The sequence below is a fragment of the Drosophila teissieri genome, chromosome 2L (assembly GCF_016746235.2).
Source record: "Drosophila teissieri strain GT53w chromosome 2L, Prin_Dtei_1.1, whole genome shotgun sequence".
NCBI classification, from domain to species: Eukaryota; Metazoa; Arthropoda; class Insecta; order Diptera; family Drosophilidae; genus Drosophila; species Drosophila teissieri.
This window is the reverse complement of record NC_053029.1, coordinates 12,070,622-12,085,725: the sequence shown is the minus strand read 5'-3', so window position 1 is coordinate 12,085,725 and position 15,104 is coordinate 12,070,622. Positions and strand designations below refer to the sequence as shown.

At 43.2% G+C, this 15,104-nt stretch overlaps 4 protein-coding genes across 8 annotated transcripts; 2 read left to right on the top strand and 2 right to left on the bottom strand.

Annotated features, from left to right (window-relative positions):
* Positions 1-430: 430 nt before the first annotated feature.
* Positions 431-2,910, bottom strand: LOC122625923 (trithorax group protein osa). The gene is made up of 3 exons (XM_043805984.1): positions 2,260-2,910; positions 1,728-2,191; positions 431-1,397 (listed from the first exon to the last, which is right to left on the bottom strand). The coding sequence occupies exons 1-3, from the start codon at positions 2,311-2,313 to the stop codon at positions 788-790; spliced, it is 1,128 nt and encodes a 375-aa protein (XP_043661919.1). The 5' UTR covers positions 2,314-2,910; the 3' UTR covers positions 431-787.
* Positions 2,911-3,087: 177 nt separating this feature from the next.
* On the top strand, positions 3,088-4,517 carry LOC122625924 (mitochondrial magnesium exporter 1). Its single transcript, XM_043805985.1, has 4 exons — positions 3,088-3,477; positions 3,538-3,970; positions 4,044-4,220; positions 4,285-4,517. Exons 1-4 carry the CDS (start codon positions 3,361-3,363, stop codon positions 4,455-4,457), a joined length of 900 nt encoding a protein of 299 aa, XP_043661920.1. The 5' UTR covers positions 3,088-3,360; the 3' UTR covers positions 4,458-4,517.
* A 4,024-nt stretch (positions 4,518-8,541) lies between these two features.
* LOC122619805 (ras-related protein Rab-30) lies at positions 8,542-9,887 on the bottom strand. 3 transcript variants are annotated; one of them, XM_043796981.1, is made up of 2 exons: positions 9,492-9,887; positions 8,542-9,432 (listed from the first exon to the last, which is right to left on the bottom strand). In XM_043796981.1, exon 2 carries the CDS (start codon positions 9,358-9,360, stop codon positions 8,689-8,691), a length of 672 nt encoding a protein of 223 aa, XP_043652916.1. In that variant the 5' UTR covers positions 9,361-9,432; positions 9,492-9,887; the 3' UTR covers positions 8,542-8,688. The 3 variants fall into 3 exon arrangements, with proteins under 3 accessions (XP_043652916.1, XP_043652906.1, XP_043652925.1); XM_043796971.1 differs by having other exon boundaries at positions 9,566-9,887; XM_043796990.1 differs by having other exon boundaries at positions 9,500-9,524.
* A 306-nt stretch (positions 9,888-10,193) lies between these two features.
* Positions 10,194-14,987, top strand: LOC122611986 (RNA-binding protein 39). 3 transcript variants are annotated; one of them, XM_043785437.1, is made up of 6 exons: positions 10,194-10,325; positions 10,390-10,504; positions 12,821-12,969; positions 13,035-13,439; positions 13,564-14,098; positions 14,200-14,987. In XM_043785437.1, exons 2-6 carry the CDS (start codon positions 10,451-10,453, stop codon positions 14,836-14,838), a joined length of 1,782 nt encoding a protein of 593 aa, XP_043641372.1. In that variant the 5' UTR covers positions 10,194-10,325; positions 10,390-10,450; the 3' UTR covers positions 14,839-14,987. The 3 variants fall into 3 exon arrangements, with proteins under 3 accessions (XP_043641372.1, XP_043641370.1, XP_043641371.1); XM_043785435.1 differs by having other exon boundaries at positions 13,561-14,098; XM_043785436.1 differs by having other exon boundaries at positions 10,216-10,504; positions 13,561-14,098.
* The last annotated feature ends 117 nt before the right edge of the window (positions 14,988-15,104 follow it).

Genomic DNA, 15,104 nt, shown 5'->3' with positions numbered 1-15,104 from the left:
ATGCAAATGAACAGCTGAAAGATCTGGAATATTTCTCTTATGTACTTATGTTGCTTTACCCACATTTATGCGAATTATTGGATCAGCTGCATGCTGAAAGCTCTGCTTAAACATACATATCTAGAATAAAAGCTCCAAGCGAAACGAGGCAACTCCCCAGCTAAGCTTTTATGATCGCAAATTTTGACTTTCTATACTATGTATTGAAGAAAAGGCTCGTTATCCTGTAACTTTCACTTCAACAAGTCAGGCAGCAGACTCAAAAACACACTATTGTCATTAATGAGATCGAAAACAAGTCGGGTTCGAATCAACAGCCGCTGATTAATTAGGTATTGAAAAGCAGCAGGCAATAAATAAGATCGAATCTCGCGAGCTCAGTAATTCGAGGGATCATTGCACTGCACAGAAATCATAATCTTGCATCACATTTTAAAATTACCGTTTCGTTTTATTAGTATGCATTATACAAAATTGTGTGGTGTGAGTTGTAAATTTACAAAATATCTACCATAGTCCGTCATAAAATTTGTTTAAGATTTGTTTAAGTTATTGATGCTCGGGTCTAGCCAGTGGGTAGGGCAACGAAAACGCGCCACATCGAGAACCTGAGTGCAAATGTGTGGCGGCGACAACGAATCTCAGAATGCCAATGCCTCGTGGGTTGCGCTTTTTCGCTTGATTTTCATTTAAATATAGAAACATGCATTTGGAATCAAAGTACCAAGATGAAAATTAGATTAGAAGTTATTGAAATAGACAGGACACTCTCCATCGCTGCAGTCTGTTACCGGCGCATCTGAAAGCCTATGGAGCCATTCGGACAGGGACCCTTGGGCAAGCGCAGGACTAGGTCATTGAACGGATGCGGATGCTGGCCGAGCTGCTGCTGATTCTGCTGCTGGTGCTGGTGCTGCTGCGGTGACTGCAGCGACTGTTGGCGCAGGAGGGCAGCCGACACTGATCCGCCCACAACAGGTGACCAGCTCTGCTGCGGATTGGGCGAGGACTGGGGAGGCACCTGAGCCTGCATCCCAACACCGCCCATTCCCGGTCCTCCGCCTCCGTACGGCGGCAGGCGTTGGTTGAAATGATTCTGCATCGAGGGCGACTGCTGCTGCTGCTGTTGCTGCTGATGTTGCGGGTTATGCGGATAGTAATAGTTAAGGCCAGGCTGATTGTGCGGCCCCTGGAAGTAGCTGTTGTAGTTATTATACATCGGCGTCACTTGGGACATCTTCGGCGCAGAACTCGAGCGGTGCATTCCGGCTCCTGGATGGTTACTATTGTTGTTGATGACGTTGTTGTTGCTGTTAGCAGATGGGGGAGTGGCAGGCGGCGCCGCGGCCGGAGCAGTCCCACTGCTGCTATTGACAGCTGGCGCGCTGGGAGTGGTCCTAAAAATAAGACATATGTAGACATCTCTTATTAAAAGGGTTTCTGTTAAGATGTCCCTATAAATTATATATAATTCTCTGAAATATTTAAATATCAACAAAATATTTAGAACGCTGAAAATTATTCATATTATGCGTAATAAAGGAGTCACCATTGTGAACTTCTGAGTGAAAGTCTAAGATTATCAACAAAATATGAACTATAGTTGGTTTCTGTCAAGATAAATGAGTAAAGCTAATCAATACCCCGATAGGTCATATTTGGCACCAACATTAATAAAATAATAGGCAAATTTGGACATTTTAGCCTGGTATGTTATAATTACTAACGGCTTGTCATCCTCTGGGTTTTTGGCAGCGCCCAGGATGCGCAGCCTGGCCTCGGCGTACTCCTGTTCGCGCTGCTTGAGCGTCTTGATGGGCTGCTTCGGTCGCATCCCGTTGGTGTCCCGCCGCTCCTCCGCCTGGGCGGGTCGTCGCAGTATCTTGACGGTTTGGTTGCTGGTGGGTGTGGAATAGGTGGCCGAATCGTAGTCATTGGACGACTTGTGCAGCACCATCATGACGGGCAGCTGCTGCTGCAGCTGGGCAGACGGATCAACCTCTGCTGGCGGTGGCTGGGGGTTCCGGGCAATGGTGATCTGCCTTGGCGGGGGATTCCCGCCCCCGCTTCCACCACCGCCGCTGCTGAGGATTGGTGAGGACTCCTGTAGGCTCTGCGGCCTTTGGAGCAATTTCATTTTGTGGACAGGTGGATCGCTCGCCTGCAGCTTTGTTTGCAGAGTCAGGGATAGCTGGGGAAAAAGAGGGGTGTTCCATCGGTTATCAGGTAAGATGTTCAATCTAGTCGCGTGGCACTCACCCCAGCCTCGTCGATTTCCTCCCAGTTGTCTAACACATCCTCGCCATGGGACATCGTTCAACAAAGCACGTTGCTCGATTGGTGCTAGAATATATACTTCGGGTTTCGTTTGCGTTTTCGCTCACTTCCTTCTCTTGCGCCTGCTGCTGCAGCTCGCACTCTTACTGATACATGATTCCTTTGCACTTTTATCAGACATAAGTTATGCGTATGTTGGCAACCACACTTTTTTCACGAATTTCGCACCCAAGAACCCTACTGAAAAAACAAAAAACAATACGCAACAATTTGGCCTGCTGCTAATGTCGTTCTCGTTTTTGTTGTTGTTGTTGTGGCAGTTCTCCGTGGGTTGCTCTTCTTCTTCGTCGTCAGGTCACAGCAAAAGTTACAGGTTTCGTTCTTTTCCACGGAAACTGGGAAAGTGGTTCCACTGTACTGGCCCAACCCGCACTGCGCCAGAAGATACTTGGCCACCCACCTTTGCTAGCCACAATTGTTAACCATTTACTTTTATCGCTTTATTAATAAAAGAAGTGTGTGGCCGTCGCCCGCGTTTCGCTGGGAATGTCGATCGAAATTTGGAATCGTGCTGTGTTAATCGTGTGTTAATCGATAGGCTGTGTAATCGAACGGAAAATTTGAAATGTATGTTATTTTTCAGGTCATTGTCCAACAATTCAATTCATTAAATTTGACAATATTGTACAGGGCGAAATAGATGTTGGTTGTACGATTAAGTTTGGATCGCGATAATAAATTTATAAATATTTTGCTCCATGTTTCGATTAACCTGTCATACCAGAGACTGCAATCGATAACTGCATGTTAAGTTAACATGATAACCAAATCAGCTGTTCCCTCTGCAATTTTGGGAAGGCTAATGAAATATTTGAAATAGATAAGAGGCACAATTGATCATGGAAGTTATAATACCTCGCTATACGGAACCACACATCATTATCATAGGTCAGCAACCGAGCAGCAAGCAGATTACCAAGCGATAGCAACCATCTGGAAGCCAGCAATCTTTAAGCACGTGTGCTTCATTCAGAAGCTGACGGAATTTCTCGCTGTGTTTACGTAAATAGTTTTAATTCCGCAATGGAGGAGGTCGAAATCACAACGCAAAAGAAATCCAATCCCGTTAAGTCCTTTATAGCGGGCGGAGTGGGAGGCATGTGCAATGTGCTCGTTGGCCATCCCTTGGACACAATAAAGGTGAGCTCCAAAACTGTGGTTACTAATGTAATCAAAGTAATGCTTTTGGTTCCAATCCAGGTCCGTCTTCAAACCATGCCCACACCTCTGCCTGGACAACCGCCGAGATACCAGGGAGTCATAGATTGTGCCGCCAGGACATTTCGTCATGAGGGTGTCCGTGGATTCTACAGAGGTATATCCGCTCCCCTCGTAGGAGTAACACCCATCTATGCTGTGGACTTTGCCGTCTATGCGGCGGGTAAACGATTGTTCCAAACGGATGACCACATTAGGCTCACCTACCCACAAATCTTTGCCGCCGGTGCCTTGGCCGGAGTTTGTTCCGCCCTAGTCACAGTACCCACCGATCGAATTAAAGTCCTTCTACAGACGCAAACAGTGTCCAATGGACCTCTACTCTACAATGGAACCATAGACACAGCTGCAAAGCTTTACAGGCAGGGTGGCATTAGGAGCCTCTTCAAGGGAACATGCGCGTGCATTCTGAGAGGTGAACTATTAATTGATTGATTGCCATCGCCTTGATAGTAATTGATAATTGAATTTATAATTGGAATTTGCAGACTCGCCCACCGGATTTTACTTTGTCACCTACGAGTTCCTGCAGGAATTGGCTAGAAAGAAGTCCGCCACCGGAAAGATCAGCACCACATCAACGATTCTCTCTGGCGGAACGGCGGGCATTGTGTTTTGGACTTTGGCCGTGCCATTCGATGTACTTAAAAGCCGCCTTCAGTCAGGTGAGTCACCAAATTGTAAATAGTAAATATATTAGCAATGATCTATAAATGTCATTAATTACAGCACCTGAAGGCACGTACAAACATGGTATCCGTAGCGTTTTTAGAGACCTGATGGCCACAGAGGGTCCAAAAGCTCTATTTCGCGGAATCCTGCCAATTCTACTTCGTGCCTTTCCCTCCACCGCCGCAGTTTTCTTCGGCGTGGAGCTAACCAATGACTTGTTGAAGGCTTAAGTTTAACAATTTGTATTTAGGAGAGGCTGTTTAGAATATTAAATATTGTTTACATTGTGATTGCGTTTAGTTTATTATATTTCTGATATTATGTAGTCAAAATGATTACAAAATTAGCTATGAGCAGTGACCGAAGGATATTAATGGAAGTTTTACGCAGAAAAAGTTTAAGATGCAAGAAGGGGAAACGCTATCTGAAATTTATATGCTTGCCTAAATTTTGTGATGCTAAGAGTTTTAGCACTAATTTAAAGCCCATTGAAAAAGTTCTCGCGTGCTTATAATTCTATAATTATTCTTTATGTAGAAAATTATTACTTTACATGGTAAAGTATCTTTACGCTTTAGTTTGGTTTCGATTCATTTTAATTGGACGACGATATGCAATCGATAGTTTCCAAGCAGAACCGATCGTCTATATTAAAGGGGAATTCACGGAGGGAAAAACCAACCAAACACTGTTTCCAATCAGAAGACTACTTGCAGAGAAATAAATAAAAAGTAAAGGAATAAATAATATAAAAAAAACAGTAAAATACATTAAAATTATTAAAAGAGTGGAACTCGCCGCTTTCAATAAAATTAAAATCGAAAGAATTATAATTGTGATTTCACAAGTGCACGTATATAGACGTATTCCCGTCTTATCAGGTTTATTGCCATCGGCAAATTGTGTGTCTTAGTTTAGTGACTAATCGCAACTTAGATACGAAGGTCTAAGCTAAAACTGCATAAATATAATTATGAGCTCACAAGAAGGAAATAGAGATTCGTTGCAGCGGTTGAATATCACTTCTTATAATATCAGAGGCTTGGAAGGCAAGCAAAACAATGAAGAATTTATCAGTTACCTGCAAAACTTTGATATTTTCATTTTACTTGAAACACACACTCTTCCAAAAGCCACAGCCACCAAGGAATTTGAAGGACAGCAGTCCGATTTTGAGTTTCTGCATTGGAAGGATGCCACAAAGAATCTTCGATTTGGCCGAGGAATCGGTGGGTGCATCATAGGGATTCGGAAATCGCTCAATGAGCTGGGGATAAGCCACTCAGTTGTGGAAAGAAACGATATAAAGATTCTACAGCTCAGACTGGGTGATAGAAAGCTAGATATTATCCCACTTTACATCCATACCAATAAATGGGAGGAGGAATTCGGGCCAGTGAAAGAGGCTTTTGAGAACCTGGAAGAGCCCATGAATAATCTCATAGTTATGGGCGATGTGAATATCCGGATTGGGGAGTTTAAACAAGCCGTGGAGCCCAACTACTGTGTGGCCAATACGAATGGTCGCCAATCGCGGGACAAAAAGATAAAGAGGGCAGGAACGTTCTTCACCTTTTGCACCGAAAACCAGCTCCAAATCCTAAATGGACTGACCCGCGGGGATGAAGAAGGGAATTACACGTACTTCAGTAATCTGGGCAACTCCACCATTGATTTAGCCGCTGTGAGCCGGAACTTGATGGCCGTCGTCTTAGACTTCATGGTGGATCAGCCGGAGAGGGGGGAAACCCGACATGGATCCGACCACTTGCCCATCTGCCTGCAATTGGACCTCGAAGTGCTGCGAAATGCTCAGGTGGCCAGGGTATCACCAAGGCGATTAAGAAGCAGTAACACTGCGCGATTCGACTCCAGCATCGTGGTGAACGAATCCAGTTTGGACTCTGCAATAAGTGCTGAGGAAGTAGTACATGTTCTCAGGAACGGATCTTTTCCCGAGTTTGCGACGAAGGATATTGTGGAAGAAATCACCCGCCATTGCAATGATATTTTTAACGCTACAAATGGAGAAGGAGACAATATCGTTGGTCTAAATATTGCTACATCGTCGGACATCACAAGGATTGTACTGCAAATAGTAAGGTCAAGAATGATCCGGTGGTGCAGGGAAAACCACATCTTGTGTGACTCCCAGACTCGATATTCTGGAAAGTTCTCCAAGGTAGATGTGGTTTACAATCTCAGCACCATCGCCAAAATCAAATTGGCTGATAAAGGGACGCGAGTTTACGCTTACCTCGTTCAGTTTAAATCAATAACTTCGGAAATGCCCGACCTTTTGTGGGCCAAACTTCAAAAACTTGGTGTCTCGTCGAAAGTAATGCGTTTTCTAAGAGATAAGATACGCAAAAGCACTTTGCGTAACTATTTTCAAAACGACGGAGCTTTGTCAAAACTCCTATTCACCCTGTATTTGAATGATCTTCCCGAGGAATTGAAGGGCGGGATAGTCATCGATGGTCGGCACTTAAACGTCCTTATGTACGCAGATAAGATCGCAATACTTTCTGAAAGTACCAATGATCTACAGGACATGATCGACCAGCTGGAAGCCTACTGCAGCAAATGGGGCATGGTGGTGGACATGGACAGGTCCAAAGTTATGGTCTTCAAGCGCAGTGGACGGATTTCGTCAGTTGAGAAATGGATTATAACAGGAGAGGAGATCGAAACCACTGTCAAAGCAGAGTTCCTCGATTTTCAGCTAACAACTACAGTGTCCAACAAACAACAAGTACTCAATATGATTGCAGAAGCCAAAAGTCGGCTAAGCAATTTCGGCAGCACATCTGAAAACTGGACGAGATTGATGAATCTATACATGGCTCAAATGTGGGGATGCGAACATTTTAAGCAGATCAACGCTCTGCAAGCTTCTTTTATCAGAAAAACTAGAAACCCGTGTACCAACCTTAACTATCTTGCACTTGAGCTGCATTTGAGATATATTGAAAGCCTTTATTTTTCCCGCAATGAAAATTCCATCTCGCGATTTCTAACTCTTAAAGTAAAGGATAAAAACATCCTGTGGGCTGAAAAACTCAATAATATTTGCCGGCCCTATAACTTAATGTGGAAGAGCTTTTTGAACTCTGAACCGGAGTGGAGCGACTTTTCTGCGAATTTATTAAGCCGCCTAAGGAACCCTGAAATCTAAGGGGAATGTTTTTTTTTATGTATTAAGAAAAAAATGTGTGAATTTTTAAATGTAATGTTCATTTTAATTACTGTGATATTTATGTAATAAAGAGATATTCCCATTTTTATATCAACAACTTTTTCAGCAATATTTAGTTTATATATATTTTATATTTTTATATATTATATTTTTTTATATAGTTAATATACTTACCAACATATTTAACTCTGTATAAAAGAACTAAAAACTTTCTTAATAAATGGTTGAACCATAATTTGAACTTGTTTAATTAAAGGTCAATTAAATAAGAACACTTTTGTATTTTCGTTTTATTAAGTTTTTTCTTTTTATTTAGCATTCTGGTCTATTCATATTTCTAATTCTTAATTTTTGGAATGTCATAAAATCACCTTAAACACTATTACGAATATCATTTAAAAATCGCATTACCAAAGATTGCACATTAATCATAAAAATATGTAAAAATAATTGCAAATAAATATGCATAAACTGTATATGTATACAAAAAATTCAATGTATAAAATATGCAATACTCCTTAGGAATCAGTTAAAATAAACTCAATAGTGCGCATAGCATTTTTGATATCATAAATTCTTTGTAGCATTGGCTGTGATGCTCACTTGGTAAACGATCCATAATCAGATCAATACGTTTATATAATACAAATCAAGAAAATCAGGCGGTCATAAACACCTCCAATGGAGTTCTTGTAACACAAATATTTAGCATCCTTAGTCATAAACAGCTAGTTTCCGATAGGATCTTAATCGTGATAATTAGTAAATTAGTGTGTGTTTTACAATTAACTTTTTTCTGCAAAACGAAGAGGATACAGAGTTGAACAAAGAAAAATCAGTTTTTTTAGTCTTGGAATTTGAACAATATACCGTAAAGCATCAATAGACTATCACGATTAGCGTTTAACTATAATAAATTAGCTGCACAGTTTCCAGATCGGCTTGCACATTGCACTTGAAATGTTCGTTCATATGGTAGTTTAGTGAAAGCGATAAGAATTGCTTCAAATACTTTTCCATGTAAAGGTATTTGGAGCCAAAGTGTTTGAACAATCTAATCGGAATCGTTACAAGGGCAAACGATCTTAGTTTCAAAAGTATCATAAACGTCATAATCATGCTCATAAAAACAAAATATATGAGTAACCGAGTCGTATAACAAATGTATGTGTTAGAATGCGGGAGCATTATGGTAATAAAAGATAAATGGAATATCACGATTAGCCCCTAACTAGTTATAGATTAGCTGCTCAGTTTCCAGCTCAGCCCGCTTGACTAGAGTTGGAGCCGCCGCTGGCGAGTCCGCCACAGCAATTGCTCTGCGCTGCCTTGGCACTGAAGCTCCCCAGGCCGATGGAGCTGCCTTCCGACTGGCGTTGGGCGGCCGCCGCGGCAGCCGAACTACTGCCATCCTTGCTTCTAGCCTGTCCAATCAATTCGGCAGCAATTTCATAGAACAGCCGCTCGACATTCTCCGCCTCCTTGGCGGACGTCTCCAAGAAGTACATATCATGCTGTTTGGCGAACTCTTCGCCAATCTGGGTGGGTATCTCTCGATCATCCCTGTCCGTCTTGTTACCCACCAGAATTTTGAGTACCTTGGAGTTGGCGTATTCCTGGATCTCGCGCAGCCAGTCTGGTAGGCAGTCGAATGTGGGCTGGCAGCTGATGTCGTACACCAGGATCAAGGCGTGAGCCGATCGATAGTAGCTTTGCGTAATGGATCGGAACCGCTCCTGGCCGGCGGTGTCCCAGATTTGTAGCTTGATCTTCTCGCCCTCCACCTCCACCGTCTTAATCATGAAGTCCACGCCAATGGTAGCACCCTGGCCAGGTGGAAACAGGCCCTGAGTAAAGCGGCGCACTAGGCAGGTTTTTCCAACACCAGCATTGCCCACGAGGACGATTTTGAACAGGAACTTGTAGTCCTCCATTGGGGCTGTGGCCAAAATGGGTTGGTTTTTGGGGTATTTGAGTGGCTGGGTGTGGGCAAGTGTGTGTGTGCTCTGCGAAAGTAGACGAAAGTTAGTCGGAGTTTAGACACACCTAGTCAGCGACGCGTAACGATTATACTTTGATGGCTGGTGGTGGTTCGTTGGATCAGCTTACGCCATCCCCAGCGAAGACAACGCCTCTCACCTGTGGCTCAACTGGGGCTCTATCACTACCTGGGCAGCAAGTTGGGTGATTCCAACGGCTGTTAGCCTTGTTTTTTGGCTTATTTGGCTAAAATATGATGACTCAACAGCAGTTGTAGGTGCTTGTTACTCGCTTATCTATGCGAATCGGCCCCAAATCCATTCAGCAGCGTTTCGGGCAGGTTCACTATGCTTGCAAAATGGCAATCCACTGGTTGCATGCTGTCGCATTAATTACCAGCCTTAATTTTGCTTATGTTTACCAACAGAATTTTGCTGTATTTCTACGTGATGGTATTTGATTAGAGATGTGAAAAAACATCTATTCCCTTAGCGATACTTCCCGATGTTTTTCTTTGCTTCGATGAATAGACGTTTTGCAAAACATCGGATGATAGCTTAAAATCTTTTTTGAAAACGATAAAAAAAAACGTGTTGTGTTGCTGTTGTAAGAGCGGCATTTGTTTAACATTTGCTTTAGCGCAAGTTCCCTTCCAAGCAGCTGTATGTAGTGGCTGATTTAAAGCTTGATGTAAATAAGCCCCTGTCTGAACAGGCTCATAGATTTATCGGAAACAAAATCGCCGACATTATCGATAGCGTACTCAATTAAGTATGGTACTAGTTATCGATTGTGTGTCATCGATAAGTTATGTGACAACCCTGAAGCCGAAAACAAGCAGCCACGCTAGAGAAGAAAATCTGGTGGAAAATTTACAAAAATTGTATTTGAATAAACGCAAAAGACAAAAGAGAAGTTCGTAAGTGGTTCTGCGAATTGCGCTGTGCGTCCCCACCACATTTTGATTTCTCCAAACGTGGCAGACACCGAGGAGGGGCCTTTTTTCACGGAGCACCCCGGAGAGCACCGAAGTAATTTTCGAACATGGCCGAGGACTTCGATGTGGAGGCGATGCTCGAGGCGCCGTATATGAAAAACGTAAGTTCCGAATGGTCGGATAACAGCCGATTATCGTTTAAATTAAGTCCCACTGGCTTTTGTGCCAACCCAATGCGATTATTTTGCTGTGAACAAAAATGAAAGAAAAAACAGTTACTTCATATGTATGTTTGTATACTTCTTTTCCCACATAGACACCCACAGGCGTTCGTGCATTTTGTGTTTGTATGTAAGTCTTCGTCTCGGGCACACACACACACACATACACATGTGCAGTCGATGCATACTAAGATGTCTTTAATCGATTTTTAGCCTAATTTTGCTGTTAAGTAAAAAATCGGCAACCGGAACGCCACTTTGCGTGTTGATTATTATAATTTTTTTTTTCATACTCGTCTGCGTGCATACAGAAGTGTTTCGCCAACGGAGAATCTGTCTGTGTGTGGGTTTGTGTTGTTTATTTTTCTACGCGGCATTTGATACAGTCGTGTACTGCAGTGGGTGTACAGTGGGGTGCAAAATACTTGACAGGGTTGCAATTGCAACTAAAACCGTTTAACAAGTGTTTGGTAAATTCAAAGGATTATTTTATTATTCAAAGGATTTTATTTTAAGTTTCCCATTGAAATTACTAATTGAAAAACAATGTATGTTAGGGATGTTATATACCACTTATTTAACTTGGACTTTAATCTTTGTGAATGACTGAATCGGATTTGTAGCAATGGGTATTCCCCTTATCTGGGCAAACCATCTGTAATTATATTTAAACAGATTTAATACTTGGAAACTGCCAATATGTGTATATATATTATAAAATAATTTGGTATTTTTCCGAAGGGCTTTGCAAGTAGTATTTACAAATGCATTTTTTGGTGTGTTGTGGAATAAATCTGATACGAGTACCATTATTAAACCCCAAACCAAATCAAACATAGTCCGACAGTTTGCCAAGGTTTTCGAAATAGAAGGCTTGATCCATCTGACGGACCAGCTAAAGTAGCAAATGAATGGAATTCTCTTTCGCCCCGAACCAACAACTCATGAGTTTAAAGCTCTTATTTCTTCCTATCTGCTGTCTCACTAAGAACAACCGAAAACTACCCACACACAATCACCATTAAAAAATTAAAAACCCAACCAAAATGCTAGAATAATTCTTAAGGGTGAAATGTCTTTGCAGAGAATCGAATAAGCTCAATATTGTTGCTAGAGATTGTTTTGGTCATTCTAAACACAAAAAGCTGGAGACCATTTGGTAAGTTTTGAATGTGCCAGAAGCTGCGAAAAAAAACAATTACAAAATTACAAAACAATAAAAAAAAACCAAAACATATCTAGGCATTTTGTATTCAATATGATTTGTTTATGTTTGAGTTTTTTTGAACACAATCCAATTGAAATCGTTACCTTACTGCTCTATGTAAACCAATGAAACTGAACGTGCACTAAATTTCAGATATACTCCTCCTAACTTGTCTGGGGCAGCAGGCAGCACTACTACTACTCTCACTCACAGTCAGACAAGAAAGAAAGTATCGCTCAAATTACAAATTACAGATTTACCATAAACAGAAATCGAAAAATAAGCATAAATGACCAACACATAAGCCCAAAAAGCCAAGCCTAAACCAAAACCTATTTGAACAAACAAAAAACAAAAAGTAATAAGCAATTCTTAAACTATAGCACTACAATCTTACTTATATAATGTCTATGTCCTATATATATATAGACGACGTCTTTTTGAGAACCAATCAACCAGTCCACTCCACTAGCCAGCGCTAAACATTCCCCCAAAACTGATCTGATTGAGAATGAGCATGGGAATTTTGCCCATGTGGAGACAACATTTCTCGCCGTCGTGAACCATCTGTGTGTGTGCCATATACAAATTAAATATATTATATATATTTAGCAAAACTATGTATAAGATATCTCTATATATCTATATCCTTATTACTACCTTGCTAAAAATTGGCAATGATCCCCAAATGATCATTGTTGACTTAAGCATTTCTACTTTATATACTTGCAGATGCCAAAAATTTAACTAATTTACTTTGATTTGCTTTCTCTTATTCAAAAAAAAAATATTTACGAAACTGAAAAAATAATATATCATAACAAACTCAATGATATAATCGAAAATCAACCAACATCAACAACGACAACAACGTAACGAACGATCCACACCCGTTATGTGTTCCCACCCACCAAAAAACTGAAACCAATCGACAAAAAAATAATCCACTTATCTGTATCTACATTATTGCTTGCGCCCAACCAACCCATCCTCCCTGTCCACTCCCACACCCAATCCACCAAACAAACAAAAACAACCTATCTGTGTAGAACGTCAGTGCGGGCAGCGGTGGACGTGGTGGACGCAGGCGCAGCGGCAGCAGTCCCGGCGGCGGAGGACACGATGATGACGCCGAGAATGGGCCACGGAACGGCAGCGGCGGCGGAAGCTCACACAAAAAGCAAAGCAAGCGATCCCGGTAAGCACAATTAATAATTACAAGTTAAAATACTTAAGTCAGTCTTCTTTGTTGCACTCTTGCAGGAGTAGAAGCGGCTCACGAGATGGCAAATCTCGACGAGATCGCGGCAACGAACGCAGCAGTAATCGGGACAAGGACAAAGAGCGCGATCGAAACCGCGACGGTGGAGACCGAGACCGCGATCGACACCGCAGGGAAGGCGGCGATCGAGATCGGGAGCGAGAACGTGAGCGCGAACGCGACAGAACTCGTCGCAGTCGATCGCGTGATGAGCGCGGTGGAGGTGGAGGTGGACGCTACGGTGATCGTGACAAGGACCGGCGAGATCGTCGCGGCGGCAGCAAGTCGATGCAAGTCGATCGCTCGCGGGACAAGCGTCGACGTAGTCGGTCCCGCGATCAGCAGCGCAAACGGCTGAGTCCGATCCGTGAACGCAAGCGCAGCCATTCCCGCTCAAGGGACGGAAAGTAAGTTGATGTCAAACCTTCCAAACCTAAAATGTTACATATACTATACCCGTTGTAACATTACTCCTTTTGTTTGACTGCTTATTTCACAGTTCATTAATATAATTTTTACAATTCATAGCAGTCGCCGTCGGGGAACCAATTCGCCACGACGCCGCTCACCAGCGAATGGAGCTGATCGCACCCCGCCCACCGAGCTGAGTCCCGAGGAGCGGGACGCCCGCACCGTCTTCTGCATTCAGCTGTCGCAGCGAGTGCGAGCACGTGACCTGGAGGAGTTCTTCTCCAGCGTCGGCAAGGTGCGCGACGTACGTCTAATCACGTGCAACAAAACGAAGCGCTTCAAGGGTATTGCCTACATCGAGTTCGAAGATCCTGAGTCCGTGGCACTGGCTCTGGGCCTCTCCGGCCAGCGGCTGCTCGGCGTGCCCATCATGGTGCAGCACACGCAGGCTGAGAAGAATCGTCTGCAGAATGCTGCGCCCGCATTCCAACCGAAGAGTCACACGGGTCCCATGCGCCTCTACGTGGGATCACTGCACTTTAACATTACCGAGGACATGCTGCGGGGCATATTCGAGCCCTTTGGCAAGATCGATGCGATTCAACTAATCATGGATACGGAGACGGGCCGATCCAAGGGCTACGGATTTATCACGGTGGGTTTTCGAGCTCTTAAATGACTTGTACAGCGATTTAAATGATACCTTTTTTAATAAGAAAGATCCTAATTAACTAATTGCCTTCTTCTATATTGCAGTACCACAATGCTGACGATGCCAAAAAGGCTCTGGAACAACTGAACGGCTTTGAACTGGCCGGTCGCCTCATGAAAGTAGGCAATGTGACAGAGCGCCTGGACATGAATACCACCTCGCTGGACACCGACGAGATGGATCGCACGGGCATCGATCTGGGTGCCACGGGACGCCTGCAACTGATGTTCAAGCTAGCGGAAGGAGCCGGTTTGGCAGTGCCCCAGGCAGCTGCCAATGCGCTGCTGGCCACAGCTCCTCAACCGGCGCCGATCCAGCAGCAGGAGGCGGCACCATCAATCGCCACACAGTGCTTCATACTGTCCAATATGTTTGATCCACGGACGGAGACAAATCCCACCTGGGACGTGGAAATCAAGGACGATGTGCTAGAGGAGTGCGCCAAACACGGCGGAGTGCTGCACATCCACGTGGACACCATCTCGCCCACGGGAACCGTCTACGTCAAGTGCCCGAGCACAACGACTGCTGTGCTGGCAGTGAATGCACTGCACGGACGCTGGTTTGCCGGTCGAGTGATCACGGCGGCCTATGTGCCCGTGATCAACTACCACACCATGTTTCCGGACTCCATTAACGTCTCCGATCTGGTGACGTCCACGCGCAAGAACACCGACGATTGAGCTGAATGCGTGGACAAAAATATTGTTAATATTCGTTACAAGAACTAATTTTTGGTCAAAACATTTTCAATTTTTTTAAAGACTCGACGCAAGCTGAAAATTAGGGGCACATATTAAAATACAAATATATATGAATTTACAAATTTTAACACTTCTTAACTTGAACTAATTAGGTCCGTAAACTATATATGTGTATATTAGATTGCCTGAAATGCTTCAAGATCATGTTACCAATGGAAAATTACGTAGTTTCTAGTGCTTAATTT